The sequence below is a fragment of the Ascaphus truei genome, chromosome 1 (assembly GCF_040206685.1).
Source record: "Ascaphus truei isolate aAscTru1 chromosome 1, aAscTru1.hap1, whole genome shotgun sequence".
Classification (NCBI taxonomy): Eukaryota; Metazoa; Chordata; class Amphibia; order Anura; family Ascaphidae; genus Ascaphus; species Ascaphus truei.
The window spans coordinates 54226823-54252284 of NC_134483.1; the positions used below are offsets into that span (position 1 = coordinate 54226823).

Genomic DNA, 25462 nt, shown 5'->3' on the forward strand with positions numbered 1-25462 from the left:
CGCGAACTGGCGCAACATGGCAGCGCCCTGCACAGGAGCCACCGGAGATCTCCAGCGCACCGGAGCGCTCCCTGCTCGGCCCCCACCCTCCGGAATGGCCGTCGGGTCTGCCGCTTGCAAGAGGGGTGACCTGGCTACATGTATTACATAGTAGATGAGATTGAAAAAAGACATGTCCACTGAGCTCAACCTATGTCACATTTAGATGACAGATACTTATCCTATATTTGTATTTACAGTATATTGGTCCAGAGGAAGGCAAACAAAAAACCCCCAGTGAAATATCATCTAATGATATAACACTCCTGGTGTTCCCAGCACTCCAAAAGAAAACAGAAAGACTGATGGTGTATCAATAAAAAGTATGTATTGCAAAACACAACATCCTAATGCAGCAGTATGTGGAGGCGAACAGGGATATAAAAACTGACTGCAGGTACAGCCTGAAAGGGGGTGGGGGTGAAAGGGGGTAGGGGAGGGAAACGTGAGATCACAGAGAAATGGGAAAGGAATAGGAAAACCCTAAACGGGGAGGGAAATGTGGAAATAAAGATGCAGGGGGGGCAACGTTTCGGGGTGGGAAACCCCTACTACTGGCCCATTCCCACAGCCTCCATAAGGAGGCTACGGCACTTCCCTACACCCTCAAAACCCAATCCTCCTCCTAACAGACGTAAAAACAAATGGTCTCACGGAAGACTCAAGGCATTACGGCCTGTTTACATGAATGTGCCTTGCATCTTAGCACTATTTAGCACTATTTAGTAAATGTGGGCCTCTTGTAAAGCCCTGCTCCTTTGCTTCTTACAATGGTACCTCGTCCATAATTATTATAAAACCATGTCGGGTATTTTAACAATTTACCAGTGCTAAAGAACATTTTTCCTTTATCCCCTGAAAGGTATCGGTTAGTACAGGGGTGCGCAAAATGCCGGGGGACCGCGCGAGGCCTCTGTAACTCACTGATCTTGATTGAGCTGGCTTCGGGCGATGCGTCACCATGGCAACACGGCATCAAATGACGCAGCGGGGTCACGTGATGTCAAATGACCCCGCAGCATCATTTGATGCCGACCCCCTTTGCGCACCCCTTAGTAGATAAAAAAAATGTTTTACACATTCTCTTTACCTTTATTTTTCATCTTGATCACATATCTTATCATAAAAATTGATCTAAAATAATATCTCCATGGACTCTTAAATATGTAAATTTTTAAGAACTTTAATAATACAACTTTAGAATTGCTTGACTCGTTCTCTACTCAGATCTTAAAAGAGCAATCCAAGCTGTTTTTATTTTCCCTTCATTTTTGAACACAGGATTGAAGCAGGGGATCTCTGGAGCTGAACGCCATTAATTTCAGCTCTGGGGAACCCCTGCTTCCGGAGATACACACCTCCTTTGGGGGTGCTGGGATCTCTCTGCAGTGTTCTGTAGTTTAAAGTGCCTGGTCACAAGGGCCAATAGGAAGCCACACCGGATGATGTCACGGCATCCTATTGGCCCAGGAGCTTTGAAAAGCAGACATAATTTGAACCCTGGGGTAGATACCGGCACCCACCACGAAGGTAAGTACTTCTGGAAGCAGGGGGTCCTCAGAGCTGAAATTAATGGGGTACAGCTCCGGAGACACTCTGCTTTCAACCTGTTCATTTATTTTTAAACGCTTGGATTCCCTCTTTAATGAGCTCCAAACAAAAGCTTTATGCATTGTATGGTCTGAGATAATTGTGCAGCTACTCCACAATCCTTAGCTCTCTATGCCATGCATTGCACCATAGTTCGCTTCACTTGACTTTATTTCTTAGTCTAACATTTGTATTTGCGTTTCTCATCTCGCCTTGTTCATTTAACTATTAACTCATAGTACACTATGATTGTACTAACTCTAATATAAATGTATTGTAACCAACACTGCATGTGATTTCTGGGATAAGAACTTGGCATCATAAAACCACAGTAGTGAGTATCAAACCTCTCAAACAATACTATGTAATTTAAAGCATTGCATTACGCCCGCCCATTCATGCAGACATACTGATATCTTGTGCTAGTATTTAATGAAACCCTGATTTTCAGAGGTTTGTAACTTATGAAGAGGATTAGCAGGAAATACTGGCATGTTTAACAAAAGTCACAGAAAACATAATAATCTTTATTCTGGACCCAGGCTCACTTGTAGCATGTGAGTAAGTCCATGTAGCTTAACTCGTCCCCCTTAAAAGCACACAAAGTCCTTCTATTTTCTTCAACTTTATTGAGGGAAATTAACAGAAATATAAAAGTTCTACATGTGGATTGTGATAGCAGATTTCTCTTGTCAAGAGAATAACCTTATGAGAGGAAGGTGTTCTGCTATGGGGAAGTGCTTCTCTGAGGGGAAGGTAAAAAGAATTCCTTTCTGAGGGAGCAGAGGAAGATGTGTCTACTCGCTGTGTCTGCTGATGGAAAGAGAGAGCACACATTCCTGTCAGACAGGAACACACTAAGGGGCAGAGCAATTTGCAGATAAAGGCACAGGGAGAGGAATAAACCAATCTCAAATATGAGCATTGGGAGGTTGCCAGGGCAACGGACTAGTGGCTGTGTAAAGGGGATTACTTGTAACAATAATGTTGCAATATACACAGGCACTAGCTGTTTCAGAGCAGGGAAAAGCATGTAACTTAACAAGGTAGCCTGAGAGCTGCAAAGGTACACAGAAAATGAACAATACTGTTCCAGGACAATCTTAATGCCATTCAAGTATTAGATTCTCCGAAAATCATTAGAAACAAAATCAACTTCAATGTTTTTTTTAACAATTAGCCTTTAATATATTGAGTATTTCCCCGCTATTGTCAAAAATCACATTTATAGCTTTACATGTATTTGACCTCCAAAAAAATTGCATTTCTAAAGCAGAAAGTGTGTAAAAGAGAAGGATTGGCTCAGTGAGTAATGGCACTGACTCGGTAAACAACAACACTGAGTGTGAAGCAGGGGAACCTGGTTCAATTCTTGGTGTCGTCTCCGTGTGATTTGGGCAATTGATTACCTCCTTGTGCCTCAGACACCAAAAATCAAATGGTAAGCTCCACGGCCCAGGGACTGTGTCTGTGACATTTCTACGTGCTGAGTACCAAGCATTATACTGTCATTGTGAAGCGCTTGGAATCCCACTGGGAGACAAGCGTAGTATTATTATTAAAAACAATATACAGCGTTCTATATATGGGCTATAAGAATATACCAAAATATCAAAAAGATCACTCTTGATGGCACCCATCTGACAATGTAAGCAGCCATAGATCTTATTCTGCGAAACCTAATGGTTTATTCTCTTCTTCAGCACCTTGAAGCCGCTATGCTGTATACCTGTCAATGGCTTTTGCATGCAAAGCTGCAGCCTAAGGCCGCGCTTATAGTGCTGGCGACGGCGACGCGACTGATGCCGTCGCCACCTGCGAAAGTTATCATTTAACTTTCAGCGACGTCGCTAGCGACGGGGTCATTGATCGGTTTACAGACAGTCACATGTGGCGACAGTCTGGAAAAAAAATCAAATTTAACCCGCTTCCAAATTTTTGCTTGCGACATCACTCCGTCGCGCTTACCATAAGCGTTTGCGACGGAGTCAATTGTTTTGTTTTGGAGCGCCGTCACCTTCGCGGGCACTATAAGCGCAGCCTATGGCTTGGTCCCCGCTGGCTGCTGCAGCGCTCGGCGGGGACAAGAGCCGCCCCTCAATGTGGCCGGGCCCGCTGCAAGGGGTGGCCGCTGCGCTGCACGGCCAGTTTTTAAGGCAGACATTAAAATTGTGAGTAGAACTAGCAATGGAGCGCTAGGCCACGCCCCCCCACGGGTCAGCCAATGAGGGTGAACCTGCCGGGTGACATCATGGCTGCGCCCCCCCTGTCTTTTCCCCTGCAGCTCACTGCAGACCGGGGAACTCGGCTGCACGCGCCGCCAGCCTTGCAGGTGCGCGTGCAGCGCAGACAGCTGGGCCGTAGCCTAAACGTGCACACCCTCTCCCCCCTCACTGCATGGCAATAATGTGCACATGGTGCAGCTGGGGTAATATGTGAGAGGATCATTATGGGTTCTTAAGAAATCATTGTATTGTGACACCGCTACTTTGAGATATTTGGGATATAAATAATGGAATTAACTAATTGCTGTACCCTACACCGAATATTTTCTCACATTTTTCTAATTGCATTACCTTCATAAATGAGCAGGGTTGCCACCTTCTATTGAAGGCTAACCCGGAGATAGTATTGTTTACATTTATCATCTTCTATATATATTTATTTTTCTTCCCTTGGTGGCGCCTCCCGCCATCCTCCCCCTACAAATCCCGTCAACATGGCTGCGCGACGTCAAATGGTGCCGAGTTGCCATGACAACGGGATGCTACGTAATGTCGCAGTGTCAAGTTCCCATGACAACAGGATGAGTTATGGTACCGAGGCGTCACATGACGCCATGTTGTCATGGCAATGTGATGCGGCGCAACGTTGCCACGTAGTGGCTCGTCATGGCAACTGGCGTCACGTGACCCCATGGCATCACGTAGCATCCTGTTGTCATGGCAACACGGCACAATTTGACGTCGCTCAGCCATGTTGACAGAATTTGAAGGGGGAGATGCCAAGAGATGAGATTTACCAGGTAAACAAGTAGCCCGGAGATACGTGGTCGAAACCCGTAGTCTCCGGGTCAAACCCGGAGTGGTGTCAACCCTGTAAATGAGTGAACTTCAATGGCTAAGAATAGCACATCTGTGTCTTTTTACCAAAATGCTCCTATCGTAATAAATGTGTCGTACTCTCATGCAAAATTCTCAAGATACTCGGAAATACATGACAGAGCAAGAAAGCAAGTTTGAATGAATTCATCCGTTATAGATGTAGGGGCACATTTGTCATATTTTGAGGCAGCTTAAGGCAGAATTGGCCTCTTTCCAGAGAAACCAATATTTTTAAGAAGAGCGCTTTTGTCCTCTTCCAAGATGGCTGTCGGGCAATTTCCTGCTTGCCATGGTGAACTCAAAAGCCGCTTTTACCGATTGGCTCGCTGGCAGCTGTATAGCTATGTGACAAGCTGGATCACAGTTACTGAGAGGCAACCTCCGATCCAGGCAAATAACCAAATCCCTAACACAGGACCGGTCGCTACGTCAATGTAGTCTGAATCAATACGCTCAAACCAGGCTCTTTCACCAGTGACTTAAACACAAGGCACTAATTCGCTCTGTCCTGTCTCACATATGTTTACATGGAAGTCAATATCTGGCAACAAATCTGGAGATTCCTTTGGAATACTCTCTCTGTGTTCGGCTCAGAGTAAAATGTACAGAGGTCTTTCAAGTGCCACATGTTTTCAGAATTTACAAACACTGCGCTGATCTCTCTTGAGTGGGTTGGAAGGGGGTGGGGAGGAGGAGAGCGAGCGACCTTTTTGCATGAGACATATGTTAGTATCTCACTGCTGTTTATTGTTGATTTGACTTGTTGCACCTGGCAGCGAAAGACTTATGTGCTAAATGCTCATTGGGTGACTCTCTTCCACATTGAGTGTGCTGCAAATATTGATTTAAAAGCACAAGGGATCTATCTTTCTCTCATGCTACCAAATTCTAGTCGTATTTGCCTAATTTAAACGAGGAGAGGGGTTTGTGGCATTTTTGTGCCGACTTACTGTGCAGACAGGAAAAAAAAAGACACAAAGAATGATAGAAATGAAGTTTTATTTTGTAAAAAGTTATAAAATGAATATTGTACAAAAATAAAGTCTGTAGAGAACTTTGGTTGAGTAACACAAACGACTGAGACATAAATCGTAGGTGAAAATGAAACTTTCAGATAGGCAGATAGATAGTTTATATCTTCATGACATTGGGAGAAAAAAAAAATCACAAACTTTACCCTTTTCGTAGACCAGCCACAATGCATTGAGGATACAGTACTTCATTATAATCCGAAGCAGCGGTTTCCGGTCGTTATCGGACGGAAACTTCCTTTAAAATCAGTGGAAGTGTTCGGACGGTAACGACCCACGCGGTCACTTTGGACTTTATTTAATTACCCTTAAGAAGAAAGGCCTGTTAGCAACTAGTGCATCAATTAAACATCGTTGAAGGAAGAATATTCAAATGTAAAAAAAAATCCTAAATATGCATGTTTAATTCAATTTCCATGACCATATTATAGCTGCATTTGGTCACACTATGAACGGTGTCTCAGTGTACAGTACTTCATTTGAAGGACGGCCTGTTTTGTACACGACTTGCCATATGTGAGAAATAGATAATGATTTGAGTGCTAGGTTTTAGGGTTGCTTTGTTGGGGTCAGTATGCAATTGTTTTGGTGGGGATTGTGAATTGCCAACATAAATCATTCCTGAAGAGCACAAGACAGGTATAACTTGTAGTTGCTGAAGTGCAGAAATCTGCAAGTATCAGTAAATAAAAACATCATCAGGTTAAAACCCCTAAGTACTTCTTAGGCTGAGATTATGGTGTCGGCGTCGCTGCGTGCGCGCGCCCAGCAAGCACTCTTGCTGTAATGGGCTATGCAAGTTACCCCAGTGCCTGCGCGCCTACCGGCGAAGAGGCGCATTGACGCAGCAGTGTTATGAAAATACAACAAACGTTATATTTTCAGGCGACAGCCTCATGCCGCCAGCGCACGTGAGCTGGTTCAGTCAATGAGGGCGAACCAGCTTCGTGACGCTTCTTGCCATGCCCCCGCATCGCGTCTACAATCTCCTGCAGCTAAGTTCACAAATCGCTTGGGCTAGATGAGTGTGTGCGTGGTGGCGGGCTCGCTTGCATGCGGCCACGCAGGGACCATAATTCAAGCATTATGTTTAGATTCAGGCATTTGCCATATGGAATAAAAATACGAGGTTCTCAACTCCAGTCCTCAGGACCCCTCCAACAGGTCAGGTTTTCAGGTTATCCCAGCTTCAGCACAGGTGGCTCCATCAGAACTGAGCCTCTGATTGAGCCACCTGTGCTGAAGCAGGGAACCACTGATTGAGCCACCTGTGCTGAAGCAGGTATATCCTGAAAACCTGACCTGTTGGAGGGTGGGGGGGGGGGTCTTGAGGACTGGAGTTGAGCGCCCCTGCATAATGGAATCAAGGTTTTGCTAAATGTTTAACACTCTTAGTGTATTCAGGCCGTTCTCATATCTATACAAATAACCAGTGTGGCCCATGGAGTCTGTGTACTTTTCTCACATCGTGTGGTCCAGGCTCTTAACTATCATGCAGTGATAATCTGGACACAGACATGCAAATGAACCCATCCAGAGTCGCAGATTCTTCTTCTACAGAAACTGACCTAATGTGCACGTTTATTGCAAGTGAGCTGTAACTGATTTGAGCAAATTGCACCAGATGTGAGTTTTGTTTCTCACATGAGTTTAATCTCATTACATTAAGTAACTTGTTGTTTTTTTTGTTGTGGTCAGAAAGGTAAAAGCTAATTTTTTAGGCCTAATGTCCCAAGCAACCATACACAATAAACACCAACATAAATGTGTGTGACGGTGACACTGGAAGAAAGGTGGAAATGGCTCCAGAACCTAATGTACTGGTCAAAACGGTGAACAAATACTGTAGTGCCCACGGTTATTGTAACACAAACCAGTGGCAATCGCCAAAAAGACCCAGGTACATGCTGGATACATGCATTAAACTTGCCTTAAACTAGACCCAGCATTTCTGCATTGATTAATGGCCCATCAGATTAACAGCGGGGGTCCCTGGCAGTCCCATTCAAACTGAATTGGAATGCCAGGGATCCCTGCTGTGTTAATCCTATGGGTCATTAATCAATACAGAAATGCCTTAAACTTGCCTTAAACTAGCCAGGTTACACCGAGCACATACCCAGAATGTAACCGGGCTAGTTTAAGACAAGCTTTAGAATACTCGTGGTCTTGTCTGTAGGTACAAATAGGTCTTGGCTGTACTGCTTTGTACATACGTCTCTTGCAAAATGTGATATTTGCAGTAATTTTTCCATTAACACCTTAGCTACCAGAAAGGCCTGCACTGCAAAACAGTGTCAACACAGTTGTTAAAAGTAACCTGTGCTAATAACTATACCAAACATCATCTGTTTCTTGTTTAAAAACTTCCTGGGGTTTGACTATGTTACGTTCTCACGTGTACTGCTCATGTGGGCTGTCAGCATAGCAAGCACTACAGAAGGAGACTCTAGAAGTGTAGTGTTCGGGGCGGTGCACAGGGCAGCTCCTCGGGACCCAGGGATTTAATCTAGATCAGCCAAAACGTCAGATGGGGTGGTGGTTGCAAAATGTTTAAGGGTTGGGCATGTTTGCAGCAAATTATAGGGTTTTTCACCCACACTGCTTATTATACTACGCAAGCAATGTGTGGTACTGGAGCAGTTCCCTGTGCTCAGTCTACGACCCCCCTCCTGGTATGAAATGTGTGAGGTATTCGGATCTCGGAGCTGGACCGCATTAATTTCAGCTCCCCCAGAGCTCAAATTAATGTTTCGGCTCAGAGGACCCCCCTGCTTCCCATATGTTAAAAAAAGGGGGGTGGGCAGAGCGTGGACGGCTGCATGAAGTCTCCAAAAAAAGGTAAAGTATGTGATTTTACAGCGATCAAATACATGTTTTATTTGCATGCATTTTTTTTTTATCATTTGAATCTCGAGAGTATGCTCCACTTTGGCACCATTGAAGAGAAAGTTTAATAAATAGGAAAAAAAAAAGAAACATTCATAACTGGACCGTAATAAATAGCAATAACTTAATTCTCAATAAATATCCTTTATATATTCATGTGTCTGAATGGATGCATGGCATCAAGTAGTCTGCTTGGTCCCATGGACCAATAACTAATGTATTGTCAAGAAAGAGAAAGAACTCCATTGTAAACCAGAAGAAACACGTTTTTGTGCTGTGTGGTTGATCGTTCCTCTAACAATTGTTTAAAAAAACAAAAAACACAAAGTGGGGGAGTTTTTTCAAAGTTTGACTCCAGCAAATTTATCAATTATATATTTTTTTCATTGACAAATATCCCCCATTTCTACTAGAAAATGGAAATTAGATCATGGTTTACAGTTACCTGTAGATTGTACATTGCTTAAAAAAGCATTTGGTAAAATGATGTTGTCAAATATCAACAGTTATTGGACTGAATCGTTTAAGTCAACTGAAGTAGGATGTATTGTAATTGCAAATATTTTAATTAAACCCCAAATACAGAGCTAACGGTTCATCTTATACACTGTTTTTTTGTTGTACACAAATATACAGGAAAACCTGACATGCATGATGTATAAATGGTTGTGTTTTAAAGCTGGTTACTGACTTATCCAGTCTTCACTGCTGGTGAGCCATATCATATATATACTTGTGATAATACATCCATCCATCTAGAGCTTTCTCTCAGAGTGGGTTCTGCGATTGATGTTCTCCTGCAGAAACACCAGGGCCCTGTATTTGTAAGTGACCCATGCCCTGATATCGATGCTGGACATATGCACCAACAGGTGCCCATGAAAACGTTGGTGCTCCATCATCCTTGGTCCTCTTCTCTAACTGAATCCTCGGGAGCCTCAGTATGGGAATCTTGATCCCTTCCTTTGCATTATTGCAGGAATGCAATGCACACTATCACGTAGCCATCCTAACAAAGTCAGATACATCCACATCTTTTAGCGGAATGTTGTTTCAAGGTATGATAAACTAAGTTGTCGTCTAAAAATGAGAGATCATCATCGTAGGCGATTGGCCTGCAACATGCTTGTTTGACTTTGTCATTGACCAATTTTTTCTTTCTTGTCAAATTTTTGAGAATTTGGTCATAGGTTGTCTCTGGGGCATTGCAGGATCCACTGCAGTACCGAAAGATAAGTTCTTCCTTGGTTTCATATCCCAAATCCAAGTCTGTCACGTTCAAATGTATCTCCCTTAAGACGCAGCCTTTGTTTTTCCGCTTTCTGTCTTTGCCTGTTTTCTTACTGGAATTCTCTGTGTTTGCTGTGGCGCTTTGTCTTCCTCTTTCTCGCCTGGAGAGCATTTGCTTGTTGGATGACCTCCTAAGTCTTTTTATGGTGTCTTGAATGAATTCCAATACATCATCAAACTGATCTGGATATTCATCGGGTATTTCAGCTGTATTGTTTTAAAAAGAAACAAAAAGAAAAACACAAAGTATGTTATAAAAGCTTACTGCCAGATTTAATATGAAATAAAAGAATTAGCTCTCAGTCACACGAATCTTTCAGTATTCAAATAGACGGGAAGCAGATTTATATGTCCATATAGATATTTTGTCATGGGTGAGCTCAGGGTAAAAACAATGGGATCTCAAAATCCAAAAACATAATTCATTTATTGAGTACTCATCATTATGGCCAACTTTTCTATCCACTGGAACATGTGTAACAGCAGATCTTTAAATACACACATGTCCTCTTGTTATATTCTCTAACTCAGTGTTTTTCCACCAGGGTTCCTATGAACCCTAGGATTCCGTGGGCATCCCTAAAGGGTTCCATGTAATATTCAGGTACTTCTAAAATTGTACCAAATACAGAAGAATTTACAATGCATCTGATCTCAGACACTATTAGAGAGGGTTGGGGTTCCTTACAATGCACTATTAGAGAGGGTTGGGGTTCCTTACAATGCATCTGATCTCAGACGCACTATTAGAGAGGTTTGGGGTTCCTTACAATGCATCTGATCTCAGACGTACTGTTAGAGAAGGTTGGGGTTCCTCAGAATTGCACATTCCTTAACCAAAAAGGTTGGAAAACACTGCTGTAACTATACATGATCCTACCACATGAGCATCATTATTAATAATGTGTCCAGTATTTGGTTGTGAGTGAGCAAAGGGGACATTACAGTAATTCAGGAATCACAGAGCTGAGACCTCACCTTACCTGCCATGAGCTGTGATCCACCATTATAGAAATAGATACCATGCCCCATCATAATGTTATATATATATATATATATCTCTTTTAAGTGAAGTAAATAACTTAACTATTTCAAGGACTACACAGATAACAACACCTATTAGCCTCAAGCTCTGGACAATTTTCCATTTAAAAATGTATTTTTATAAATGACTGTCTGACAGGTTCAGAAACCAAGTTGGGCTTTTCCAAACTGAAGCGACCAAAGAATAAATATATACTTGGTCTTTGTGCTACACCTACAGAGTTCCAAATATTCTTTGTAGCTACTTAAGACCCTACGGCTACAGCTTTTGAACTTTACATCTTTTATGTAAATAATATTACTCAACCAAAAACGTTAATTCACGTTGTTAGTAAAACCATATCTACATCATCAGGAGCTATGTGACCGCATCGAAACACGAACAGTTTAGACCACTAGGAAGATGGAGAAGACCTGTTTAGCTGCGTGGCTATTTTGGTTGTTTCTGGTAATTTAATGGTGCTATTGTAATGGTTAATACATTGAACATTATGTCATCCTGCTGCTAAAAGAGTTTATAAATATAGGATAAAGTATCTGTCGTCTCAATGTAGCATAGGTTGAACTTGATGGACGTATGTCTTTTTTTACATCTACCATGTAACTCTTCTCTGTGCCATTCCTTTCCTACTCCTCTGCCTTAGATTGTTATCTTGTTTTTTTTTACATCTGTGTTTAACTCAAGGGATATTGTGTAAATCAGTATTGTGACCTGAGGAGGATAGAGAACTCTCGAAAGCTTGTCTTATAATATCTATTGTTAGTCCTAATAAAAAAGGTAGCACCTAATACGGAAGTACTCATTTACTCTGCACTATCACAACTGGACTAACACGGCTATTCCTACTTCATTCAAAAGAGTTGATGAAACTTTAATTATTAGCGCTTTAAACCCTCTATTGTCCCTTACTATTTTTCACTTCTCCTCCATTGGAGATGGGTAATGACGTAGTGAATAGGAAACGTTTACGAGCGAGAGCTATGAACCTTATCGAAGGTCGCAGAAGTGCATCATTCCAACACCTCAATTCTGTGCCCAGTGCCAGAGAAAACCTCTCTTCTTTGTTCTAAAATTTGTCACGTAAAAAATGATTTTCATATCAATCTAAGGCAATATATAATAATTGTGCTGCCTATATCACCAGATATTATTTTCATTGCGTAACATAAGCTGTGTAATGTAAAGCAGGGGTGCTCAACTCCAGTCCTCAAGCCGCGCCCCCCAGCCCCCAACAGGTCAGGCTTTCAGAATATTCCTGCTTCAGCACAGGTGGCTCAATCAGAGACTGGAGACGAGAACCCCTGATATAGACCACGTGTTCTATATGTTCTATGAATATGCTAAAAGTGAAGCATAACTAATAAAAATCAGTTCCTCCTATTGACAAATCGAAAGATTAATTCCTTTAAGGATAAAGCACACCTCCCAGACTCCAATGTTGGTAGTCTTTGTATATATTTATATAAACAAAAAATTATTCAAGTACACTGCAACCATTTTTTTCCCAAGATGCAAAGAGGGATCTTTTTTTTTTTTATATATAAAACTCACTATTAAACAAACAACCACTGCTTCCAGGTGCTGTTCTATATCATAAAAAAAGACTACTTAAGACACGCTTTGAACTTTGAAGTGTGTGTGATTGTTGAAGTTGGAATGGGGAAAAACGTCGGTTTTTATGACAGACTAAGCAGAACAATATAATCTTACCATGTGTACGCAGGAAGAATCATCGTGCAAAATGGCAGATTTATTTATAGAAAATGTGTCTGTTTTTATAATAAACGAAGAACTAGGAAAATCTGCAAATGAAACTAACACGAGCCCAGATTCACGGAAAAGAGCTAAGCTTTGTGAAACACCCAATTGATTTAAAACAGCCAATAAATAGGACCATTTTGCTTCCTTCCCTCTGACGAAGTGGCAAAGCAAGGTCTAAATTTGCACTTGAATAAATGCATCTTCTTCAATCCCTTTACTGACCAAGGCATGCGCAGTTACAGTGGAGAATTAAAATATGCAATATACTGTATAGTGACCCTACTGTACATCAAGCTCGCCAGTCAAAAGAAGGACTGCTGGCAATATCCACAATTGTAACCTCAGATCTCACCAATGAGCTTCTATGTAACTAAGATAATGAATGCCAACGAGGACACACCGTTACATAGTTATATAGTTACGTAGTTATATGCATAGTAGATGAGGTTGAAAAAAGACTTGCGGCCATCAAGTTCAACCTATGCTAAATTTAGACGACAGATACTTTATCCTATAGTTGTACTTACAGTACAGTATATTGATCCAGAGGAAAGCAAACACAAAACCGCTGTTGCCGCTCTTCGTATCCTGTTTAGCATGTTACACCCTGCAGTGTTCTGCGTGCCGCACTTGTACTGAAGGCTTTTATTCCCCTAATGAGTTGATTTGCTTTCACCTAACTACAGGCATACCCCGCTTTAACATACGCAATGGGACCGGAGCATGTATGTAAACCGAAAATGTACTTAAAGTGAAGCACTACCTTTCCCCACTTATGTATGCATGTACTGTACTGCAATCGTCATATACGTGCATAACTGATGTAAATAGCACATTTGTAACAGGCGCTATAGTCTCCCCGCTTGCGCACAGCCTCGGTACAGGTAGGGAGCCGGTATTGCTGCTCAGGTCGTGCTGACAGGCGCATGCGCGAGCTGCCGTTTGCCTATTGAGCGAGATGTACTTACTCGCGAGTGTACTTAAAGTGAGTGTCCTTAAACCGGGGTATGCCTGTAATATCATACCTGCCATCTAACTCTCAACTGTGTGGTAATGGTTCAGGACATTTTGCTGCTTTGTTAAAGGCAGTAATACGGGCCGTTTTTTTTTCTTACAAACGCAGTTATTTGGGCAAGTCTACAACAAACGTACTCAGACTTTGCTTTTCAAGGCGAAGTCCCACTTAACAGCATGCATCGCAATACAATGAAAGCACAAGGCCCGGGGCGGCCAACTCCAGTCCTCAAGGGCCACCAACAGGTCAGGTTTTAAGGATATCCCTGCTTCAGCAGAGGTAGCTCAATCAGTGTCTCAGCCAACGACTGAGCCACTGATTGAGCCACCTGTGCTGAAGCAGGGATATCCTTAAAATCTGACCTGCTGGTGGCCCTTGAGAACTGCAGTTTGCCATCCCTGTACAAGGCCAGGCCATCCCTGTACAAGGCCAGGCCATCCCTGTACAAGGCCATGCAACATGTACAGTATTCCACTACCTGGTTCTATACCCGTCAGAGAGTCCTGCAGAGCACAGTGTTGCGAATCCTCCTGGTTCTGGCGGGATTGTTTACTTCAGCATACAGGAATTTCTGAATAGATATTTCAATGCAAAGCCCGAAGCCCAAAATAACTCTGATGACTATCATATCAAATATCACTGACTATACAATACACACTGCTTTTGTTGCATGTTCATACTGCATGTTGCCGATCGAGGTATGCTACAGAAAATTCCAATGTTTCAGGTACTGTGCTGAATGTGCAGGGGTTTTTGGTTTGGGACAGCAAGATGTCCCGAACTTGAAGACAAATCCCCTTGCCTGCCTGAAGTTAGCGATAGGACGGTCGGATTTCAGTTATGCCATGCAGACAACACAGTGAAAAAGCAAAGTGGTGTCTGCCGGGAAAGGTTTGCCAGCCAGCAGCACAGTATCTGCCACAAGCATATAATGTTTCTCAGTGGAGAGGAATACGTAAATAGAAGCTCCTCGCCATGTATGATGCACCAACACCTATGTGGGCTATCCATTAAACTGTGATATAGTGCTGACCTTGCCACTATAGTACAGAAACGCCCACTGACTATCCCAATTTAATGAATAACACCACATATGTGCACCAGCGAAATCTATTGTTTCTGCATCGAGTACATTTTTCTACTTATCCGTGTTATTATTTATCTGGCCGTGTAATGTGCGAGCCTGCACCCTTTACAACTTTAACCTGTTTTCTACGTTTGCTTCTGGGTTTCTATTATGTTTACATTTTCCCTTTTCTTTAAAGGAGTAGTTTCCCTTACTCGATGTTTTATTACCCCTCCTGTAAATGTTTTTTTTTTTTTTTTAACATGGTGATACCGTGAAACTGATATGTTTTGGTCATGGGACGCCCTGCTTTCTAAGATACATACCTGTAATAGCAAGACTCGTCCTCTCTGGTGGAAAAAAATGGTGATTCAAATCTCCCGCATCAGACAGGCCAGTATAGAAAGCCACAATGAATGTTCTTAGTGGCGGCTATGTAAATACACAGAAATACTAGCACCACCTTTCCTGGTATGAATCTGAGGAATCAGGAGGTCCCTGGTGCTGAAATGAACGCAGTTCTGGAGACCCCCTGCCTCGCACCCATGTAAAAGAAGGGGGGTGGTCAGACTACTCCCTTAAAGTTTCTCTATGCAGATACATTGTGTTGTAGGTTGTGATATTTTTAATGATCCAACATTAGTTGTTCATAGATAAGTGCCTGTAAGGATTCGGGGAACACGTCCCTTGCGGCGTGTTCCCTCCTTACCTGCTGCTGCCGCGACCACTGTTCCTGCCCATGCGCGCTCCCCTGCTCTCATTACAGAGCGCGCGCGCACCCGCAGCTCTTCTAGCTGCCGCACAGAAACTGGTCCCGCCTCCCGCACGCGTTGCGCGTCTCTCCCACGCAGTGCGCACACGCAATGACATGCAACGATCCCCAGCAGCGTGGCAAGTCTCTCTTCCCTGCCTTGTTGCCTGCAGCCTATCCCAGCTGCGCTGGGGCCGCGCCTCCGCTCTACCCCCTGTCCCCATTGGCCTGCCCTGTCTGTAAATACTTCCTGCTTCCTCCTATGCTTTGCTCAACATAATCCTATTTAGACTCGTGAAGCTCACTTCTATTGTGCAGTGCTCTGTCTCCTTTGCAGTTAACCTCTTGTGTACCGACTCGGCTTGTTTGTGGACCCTTCTGGATTTTGGACTTTGGCATACCCTCGACTACGGCGATCTCTCCTACCCTTGAACATGGCATACAGACTTGGACTACGCTGCTCTCTCCAATCCCAGACCACGGTTCACAGACTCCTACTATCCTGTCTTCTCCAATCCATGGACTCGGCAAGTATACCACATCTCCTACACTCTCCAACCCAGACCCTTCAACGCTAAACTATCCGCCTTCCAGGCATGCCTCCGCTGCTGCGGGTGTGTGGTGTTATACCTTCCCACCTCAGTGCCGGGGTCTTGTCTTGTTTGTGGGCAGCGCGAGCGTTACAGTGCCGTGTGCACAGCATTCAAAATGGCAAAGGTCTCTTTGCAAGTGCCCAAATTATAAACAGTGATTAGTGTCCCTACTTGAGTGGGGTAAGACATGGACCCAAGTGAGTGTTGTATTACAGTAGTTATTAGAAAATTCTAAATAAAGGCCGTTGGTGGGACTTTACAAAACTACTATTTCATATACAGTAATGCTGCCCAATCAGAAACATGTTGGGGAATATCCTAAAACCATATGTAATCAGTGTTAAAGAAAGGAACATGTTTGTCTTTAGTACAGGCATACCCCGCATTCACGTACGCAATGGGACCGGAGCATGTATGTCAAGCGAAAATGTACTTAAAGTGAAGCACTACCTTTTTTCCACTTATCGATGCATGTACTGTACTGCAAACATCATACACGTGCATAACTGATGTAAATAACGCATGTGTAACAGTCTCTATAGTCTCCCCGCTTGCGCACAGCTTCGGTACAGGTATGGAGCCGGTATTGCTGTTCAGGATGTGCTGACAGGCGCATGCACGAGCTGCCGTTTGCCTATTAGGTGATATGTCCTTACTCGTGAGTGTACTTAAAGTGAGTGTCCTTAAACTGAGGTATGCCTGTATATGGGACTGATTGTGGATAATCAACATGCAACTTGCTTTGTTAACTCCTGCACTGTCTGTGTGGCCTACAGCTGTGGCTGCAGTCAGCTTTTCCAGGGCCCAGGACTACAGTTTCCACTGGGCCCCCTCCCCTGCCAATCCCCTCCCCCCCCAGTGTCAGTGGCCTTTGTGAGACCCCCCCTCTATCTCCCACCCCCTCCTTCTCATCCTCTCCCCCTCCCATCTTTACCCCCTCTCTTACACCCTTACCCTAGCATCCCTACCGCTCTTTCTCCCCCTCTCTCTTCCAACACTCAATAACCCCCCCCAATACACACAATAACCCCCCCCCCCAATACACCCAATAACCCCACTCCCCTAATACACCACACTCCCCCAATACACCCAATATCCCCTCACCTCAATACACACAATTACCCCTCTTCCCCCAGTACACCCCCCCCCCCCCAAATACACATAACACTCGCTCCCCCAATATACATAATACCCCTCTCCCAGATAGATACAATAACCCCCTCCTCCAATACACCCAATAACCCTCCTACCCCAATACACCTAATAACTCCCATAATACACCCAATAAACCCACCTCCCCCAAGAACCCCTTTCCCCCAATACACCCAATAACCCCCTCTTACCCAATACTCCCAATAACACACCTCTCCTCAATACACACAATAATCCCCCTCATCAATACACATAAACCCATCCCCAATACACATAATACCCCTCTCCCAAATATATACAATGACCCCCCTCCAATACAACCAATAACCCTTCTTCCCCAATACACCCAATAACTCCCCCAAGAACCCCTTTCCCCCAATACACCCAATAACCCCCTGTCCCAATAAACCCAATAACCCTTCTTCCACAATACACATTAACGGAAATATGCAAACAAGCTTATCTTCCAGATATCTTAGGTGTTTGCAGGTATCTCTCCACATGTTGTAAAGAGGAGTGTTTTAGAAGGTACAGTATATAAGTCGGCTTAACAAGATTCACTTATTGTGTGCCTGAATCTCACTCACAGGGGCAAAGGACCACAGCAGTATAACTGCGCTATGCCACAACTTGTAATTTTGAGAAACTGCTTTATAATAACTTTTTTTCTTAAGTCCAAGCACCTAACAAAATCAATATGGTATACTGTATTACATATTACTTATTGTGTTTTTTTTTTTTTAAATAGGCTTTACGCCCTGAATTTCCCAATCAATCATATACAAAGTACCCATACATAATGGAAAAAGCTGTCAAGAATGATAAAACAATGCACAAAGAAGCACAAGTGTAACACTACAAGATTGGTGGAAAGAAGAAATTCATCTTTTAGGTGCTTCAGAGAAGTAGCTGACCTTCATGTCCAAGATATATTAGACAAATAGAATCTATTCACACGGCGTCAATGATTACCAACTAATAGAATGACCAAAGAACATGGGTGCTTTAGAGATGGTATTCGTACACACGAAGTAGCCAAGTGGTAAAACTACTGCCTTTGTAGTGGGTTAACTCGGTGAAAATCCCAGTGTCGGTTCCCTGTGGCCTTGGGCAAGTCACTTTATCTTCCTGTGTCTCAGGCACCAAAATTAGAATATAAGCTGTTCAGGATATGGACTCATTGGGGCAGATCTACAAAGCTTCGTTAGCCTATTTAACCTAATGTTAACCTAAATTAGAGGGGGGAGGGCGGGTCTCTAGCACTGAACTTGCTCAGATGCTGGAAAGCTCCCCACTCACAGCGTACTATAGAGTTCTACTGCTCACACCTGTTGCTAATCACACCCAGACTCTCCAACGGCTTCCTTTAGAACCAGACCAGTTCCAGGTGCAGTAGAGCACTAAAGTACAGTATGCTGCGACAGTGAAGCTATCCAGCAACCGAGATAGTTCAATGCTAGAGCTGCTGCCTTGAATAGCAGAGGTTGTGGGTTCTTAGGCCCTAGGTTTGTCAATGTAGGTCTTATAGAAATCTTGTAAGAGGTGTGGGGTGCGTCATTGTTTTCCTCACCCAGTTATCTAAGGTGTGCTCTTTTTGAGCATAGGTGACTGTTCATGTTATTAAGAGTGAGGTTTGAGGGGATGTATATGTATATATATATATATATATACCTTAACCCTGGCTGTGCTCAAAGCTGTGACCATGCAGCAAGCTTAAGCCTATAGGGAACCATGTTAAAAATGGTTATTGAGGCAAAAAGTGACACTGTGTGCTCATTTGCATGTCATTTCCCAGAATCCCTTGCTGCAGTGGAAGTGCTGTATGCTGGGTGATAATGGGGAAAGGCAGGGTTGCAGACCTGCCTGAGACATGCAGATGAGCATACAGTTATATTTGTATATATATATATATATATATATATAGTGCTTGGGACGCTAACTAAGAAGCGTCTCTCTCTCCCCAACCCCCCCCCCCCCCCCTTCCCCCCGAGTCACCTTAAGCTAAGAAAGGCATTGCTAACTTAACATGGCATTAATAGTAGTTATCCAAAGATAGTAGCGGAGCACACAGCTGTGCTCCGCTACTATCTTTGGATAACTACTATTTTGCACACCCACTCTGCGTGATGCACGCACACATGGACTAAGGATCTAAGAAGAGTTTTGTATCTCCCCATTCATGGATCTAGGGGAAGTTGCTGACCAGTAACAGTGCCGCAGGTAAGAGTTCCTTTAGTCTTTTGAGGTGCTTTTTAAGCATTATATACCCTCATTATAAGACAAAATACTTTATTATGTTACTTCCTGCTTTATGATGCACTGGGTCCAATACTCTAAATTACCATTTTAGACCTTGTCCGCAGTTTTGCTATATATTCAAGCATTAATTGCTTTTGTATCCCTTTTGCTGTAGCACTGTTTTTGGGAACCTTTCCCTAATCTTCCACTGTAACATGGCATTAAGTCTATTCTAATGAGCGGTTTTGTGTGTGTTGTGTATTCTAATGAGATAACTAATGGCCATTCTTTTTGCATAAAATTAGCTTTGTGGACACCCATTAAACTGAGGGAAAATAACGTCTGTTATCTATTTAGGTAACATCGCGTTATTTGCCCGGATTTAAGGGAGCTCTGTGGATCTGTCGCATGGCGCCTGCACATTTCTTTGTACAGAACTGCGTGCATTGCTAATACTCCATCATGGAAAATAAGATAGCATTGGTTTTTATAACCTTACCGTCATTTGATACTTATTTTTGATTGAGTTCCCGGTAAAGGGTCAGACAGTTTTCATGTTACTGCAACGTACAACACACCTGTCTGTTGCTAAATTTCCCAATCCCCTTCCCTCCGTAAAAGGTATGACGTCAACAGAGCCTCACTTTCATGTTGTGCCTCAGTTTCATTCATTTAAGTGAGGGGACTCGGAGGAGGGGGTATGTGCATCATGTGACTGACAGTGATAAAATGGATGCCCTGGCAAGGGCCAATCCCTGAGCTCCACTTTACAAGTTAAATAGTTTTGCAAACGGAGGCCTGAAATCCTGACTCTAATAGGAATAACAACAAATGCAATAAAATATACATTACTGGAGGTGTATGTCAGCAGTGCGCAAACTGGGAGGCCGAGAGAATTTAACTGTGTGGGCTCACACAGGATAACGCCCCCCTCCTATCACATGGAGTGAATTAGCAGGAATTAAGTTACTACCACTGTATGCATGGTGACCAGTGACGTCACCTTCAGGATATATATTGTAAGACTGGAGGTCTTACGTTCCTGGGAGTGACAGCCAGAGGAGCCTCACAGTTGGTAATGTAAATATATTCCTGTGTATAGGTATAATGCCCTGTCCCTGTGTGTTGTTTTGTAGTTAGGGAAAGTGTCCTATCCAGTTAGAGTCCATAGCCATGAAAGTACAGAAGCTTACAGGTTCCTACAGAGGAAGCCTATGTCCTATTGGGGTTATACAAGCAGTAGCCCTGGGATCTAAACGGAGCTGCCCTGCTGAGAGGCCTCTTGTTGTCTCTGAAACAGAGTACTTAAGACAGGCACAAATTACTTTGCACCAGGATAGTGATCCCACAGTTCATGATAGTAAGGGTAACCTAAGATGGGGACCAATTGATATAAAGAGTTGCGGACGCTACACAGAAGATGGCCACTTAAGAGTATAGTAACAGCAACAAGCCTAAGCACCTCCCTAGCATAAGAGAGTAAGGATTTGCTAGGGAAGAATACAAACATGGTTGTTTACCAGTTACAGTGTATATAGTAAAAAATGTCTTGATATTAAGAGCATTATCAACAGCTCTTAATTAAGTAATAATCCCTGAAGAACAGGGCATTACTGGCCAATAATGCCCTGGCTGGAAGAGTTGAAGGCCCGAGGCGAAGCCGAGGGACTTTAACCCAGCCAGGGCATTATTGGCCAGTAATGCCCTGTTCTGAGGGGATTATTACTATTATAGGCTAAATGAAGACTTTTTTTCATAAATATTAGACACTTTTGTATAGTTATCTAATTTTTTTAATTAAAATAAAATGGTAAATACATGAAACACCTCTATATACGCTTACACTGCAGATATCTATATCCACACACTGCCGCCCCCTCTGTGTACACACACACACACAGCAGCTCAACACACAACACAGCAGATCTACACACAAACTGCTGCTACACACACACAACACAGCAGATCTACACACAAACTGCTGCTACACACAAAAGCACACCACACACAACACAGCAGCTCTACACACACACACACACACACACACACACACACACACACACACACACACACACACACACACACACACACACACACACACACACACACACACACACACACACACACACACACCACAGCAGCTCTACACACACAACACAGCAGCTCTACACACACATACAACACAACACACACTGCTGCTGCTATACCCATAAACACTGCTACTGACACACACACACACACACACACACACACACACAATAAAAAATGCAGCCACTTACTAAGCTTTGCAGACTCTCTCCGCCCCAATTCAACTGAATCTGCTCAGAAAATCTGTCAGCTCGGGAGGGTGAGGAGTCAACCCGTGACTGATACGTCCTGACCAATCCCCTGCCCTGTCTCAGAGCTGTTACTTCATTCAGACGAGCCCCCTGCCCTGTCTCAGCTGCTCTGAAAGCTCATTGGCTGGAAATAAACACATTGAAAACTACACATTGCAAGCTGCTTAAATTCCGGGCATTACTGATTGGATAATGCCTGGAATTTTAACCAATCAGAGAGCAGGGTTTTCAATAATGCCTGGAATTTTACTGCTTTAGCCTGTAATACAGCTTATGTTTTTACGCTGAAGGTTCCTGGCGCCCTTCATTATTCCATCAGCCTGCGCGGATCCAGCACACTGACAAGGTATGAGAGACTGAGAAAAGCCATGTACATACAGTACTGTAGTAATCTTATGTAAACTCCTTAAGAGCCGGGCAAGGAGGGTTGCATTTCATAGTTCTGTTGTTGTATGACCTTATATAGAAGAGTAAAAGAAAATACCAATGCACAACCCTCTGTGTAACTAAAGAGACTCTCTTTTGAACTGAGGAATATGAACATGTTACAAATATTGTATTGCAGATTCTGTATAGCACGTTAAATAGAATTAAGAGATAAAATGGTTAATTATATTTAAATTGCAGACTTCTAAGCAGCATTAAGTATAAGAAAGATGGGAATCTACAGCAATATATCTTGGTATTTTTACTTTGGCTATTTTTTGTTTCCGACAAAAAAATGTTTACAAGATCTGGGTTGGAGTAAACTTCATTGGATAAATATCTGCATCAATTATTATAAACTTGTCTAATGTAAAAAAAAAACATACGTGTGCCAACCACATGTTTCTGCAGCTGCATACACAGGCAGACATGTGAACCACAGACTCTCACCTAACTGAAGAATGCTGCATTGCAGTAATGAGGGCTATTCTCAGCCAATGTATGCATGGGGACCCGTATTTTCTTTTAATATATCCTACATTTATTTTTGCATATATATTTCCCCAAGATAAAGAAAATGGAGTCGATTTTGAAAGTATTTAACCACGGTGAAAAAGCCAAACAAAAGCCAACGAGTGCCGTGCAAATTCTCAATACGCGCACATACAGTAGATGCAGAAGAAATACATTTCTTTTATTTGGCTTGGGTCTGGGTCAGAGGTGTCTGTTGCACATCTTCTTAATGCAGATCATTTGCCAAGGGCGTTTACACCACCTGGGCTGAGGTGGAGTTTGTTAAAGCTAGGAAACGTGCATGAAATGATGGGTCTCGATGCAGCCTTTGATACCAATCCAGCATTGACGCATGTTTAAACTTTCTTCCTTACACCAGAATGAAATAATATCTTATAAGGGGTATCGATAAGACTTGAATGGCAGATCGAGCTCTAATGCCCTTTAGCTGGAGCTAAGTCAACTCCCCTCAATTTATGGGTAAACGTTTAGTTCACGAGTCTGATAAGTAGCCTCCCCTCTGCATAATAAAAGTAGAATAAAACAAATTGGACAATGTGGAATAACACATTAAAATTAAATGATTACATCTATAGGTCCCAAATATTTATTATTTGAGCTCCTACACCTCGTTGGTTATACATGTATATAGTATTATCTTCTGCCCTATCGTGCATAGGTATTACTCTGTGATTTACCATATTATTTGATGCATATATAATCACTAGAATACAACACAGTTCTACACAATGTGTGCGTAAATAATACCATCATCGTATATCTCCCAACAAAATCTAATTTTTTCAATCATTTAAAAGTCTTATAACTTTCTGTGGCTTTTCTGTTTCCTTTATATTACAGATAAAGCTAGCGGCTAAAGAAGAGAGAACCCTTGAAATGTGTTACTTGGGCTGAATGAGGAATATGACATGAAAGATACCGAGGTCAAAACCTTCTTAATGATTAATACAGTTCTGGTTCTTTAGCTTATTCACTGACATACCAAATGTGAAAAGGACATTGTATTATTTCTTTGGCTTTAAGGTTCATCAGAAATTGACACTGTCAGTGGTATCACCTGTCCCCTTAGCCAACAGAAGTGTTACATAACCAGAAGGCCTCTTCCTTTTAGCCAACTCCATTCAAAGCTACTAAATAATAACACAATACGCCCAAACTCTGCAAGCATTAACTCTTTCAGTTCTCTTGCAAAGGGAAACACATCGAAACAAAATATTTTTGGGAGCGATGCTTAGCTCAAAGGAAAAACACTGTTTGAACATGTTATTTTGAAAATAGCAGTTAACTAAATTTAAAAAAAAAAACAGATCAACCCCAAATTTATTTTGTGTATTTTTACAAATCTATTGTTTCCTGAAAGCACTAAATACTTTTCTACTGACCATGAACAACAAAGTATTCACATTTTCAGGCACAATGTCAAGAGTCTGGGAACACGTTTCATCTGGTTATAGTCAAATTCTTGCATAGTTATGTGAAGTTACTTTTTATAGTGGTTATTTTTAATTTCTCTATTTCTAAACCCCAAAGGGTTTAACTAAATAGCCAACTAATTACTATTATTATTGAAGTATTTAAACTTTATACTCATTACCATATATGTTTTGTCAATTGGATGTAGCATTGGGCGCCCCTGACTTTTGTTGTATACATTTGCCACGCTCAGTAGCACTCATTGTGCCATAAATATATATTCATGATATGGTGGGTGTAGGGAATGTGTGTGTGAGAATATTATAAGTCGCACTGATAAATCATCTAAATAAGTAAAATGATATATTGATTCTAAACCAAAAGATCATAATGTAGAATGACTCCTTGTATTGATGAGCAAGGTTTACTGCAAATGAGTGAGATTAGACAGGTATTTCATACCTGTGTCATCTGTGATTAATTACAATAACATGCTCTAAAAGAGAGAAGTGTTATAGAGAATGTGGGAAAGGCAAAAGATAGTATACTTGTTCTTACAGTAAACGTGTCGATCTTGTGGTCCCGAGCTGGCAGTGGCACCCTCAGGAACCACCTCGTACATCCCCAAAGCTTGGTCCTCTTCTTCCTGCTGAGGTTCTTGCAGATGGGATCGCTTCTTACCAGCTACCCAGTTTAAGGGCAATGGGCTGTTGAACACAGAGCTCAGCAGCAAAACGCAGACAGCCAGAATAACCCATAACTTCATCTTAGAAAGACTTCCAAGAAAGGGACCTTTCAAATAAAAATACATAAAAACATGAATCATCATGACATACTTAATTCATACAGTGGTTGGCAGATGTTGTTGTACAGTAGGTAATCTGCTGCTAGTTCAATGTGTATGCTTTGCAAGAGTTTCCTCGGTTGCCAGGAGACACCAAGCTCACAATAGTTATATAATGTTGAGAAACATTAGGCTTGGTTTGTAATCAAGGATCGAATCTCCAGCTTCACTAAACTCCTTAATAAGAACCCAAACCACTTTAAAAACGTGTGCATTTTATCAGGGACTATATTTCCAACAAGAGATTGAAGCGAACGCCGGGAGTGCTACCTCATCATTCAGATAAACACACATTCTTCTGCACGGCCACTATCCTGTACAATATTGAGTTAGGCGGTGTTT

At 42.4% G+C, this 25462-nt stretch overlaps 1 protein-coding gene and 1 long non-coding RNA gene across 3 annotated transcripts in view; one reads left to right on the top strand and one right to left on the bottom strand.

The window, feature by feature from the left end:
- Nucleotides 1–244: 244 nt before the first annotated feature.
- On the top strand, nt 245–25058 carry LOC142488096 (uncharacterized). Its single transcript, XR_012799393.1, has 5 exons — nt 245–362; nt 18075–18218; nt 22194–22249; nt 23704–23786; nt 24837–25058. It is a non-coding gene; the product is annotated as an uncharacterized LOC142488096 (long non-coding RNA).
- Nucleotides 5766–25462, bottom strand: part of GDNF (glial cell derived neurotrophic factor) — a 31471-nt gene continuing 11774 nt past the window's right edge. For both annotated transcript variants that reach the window (XM_075588462.1, XM_075588468.1), the window contains exons 2-3: nt 24835–25068; nt 5766–10150 (exon numbers count right to left, since the gene is read on the bottom strand). In XM_075588462.1, the coding sequence (XP_075444577.1) occupies nt 9672–10150; nt 24835–25068 (713 nt within the window). In that variant the 3' untranslated portion in view covers nt 5766–9671. The remainder of the gene's footprint in view (nt 10151–24834; nt 25069–25462) is intronic.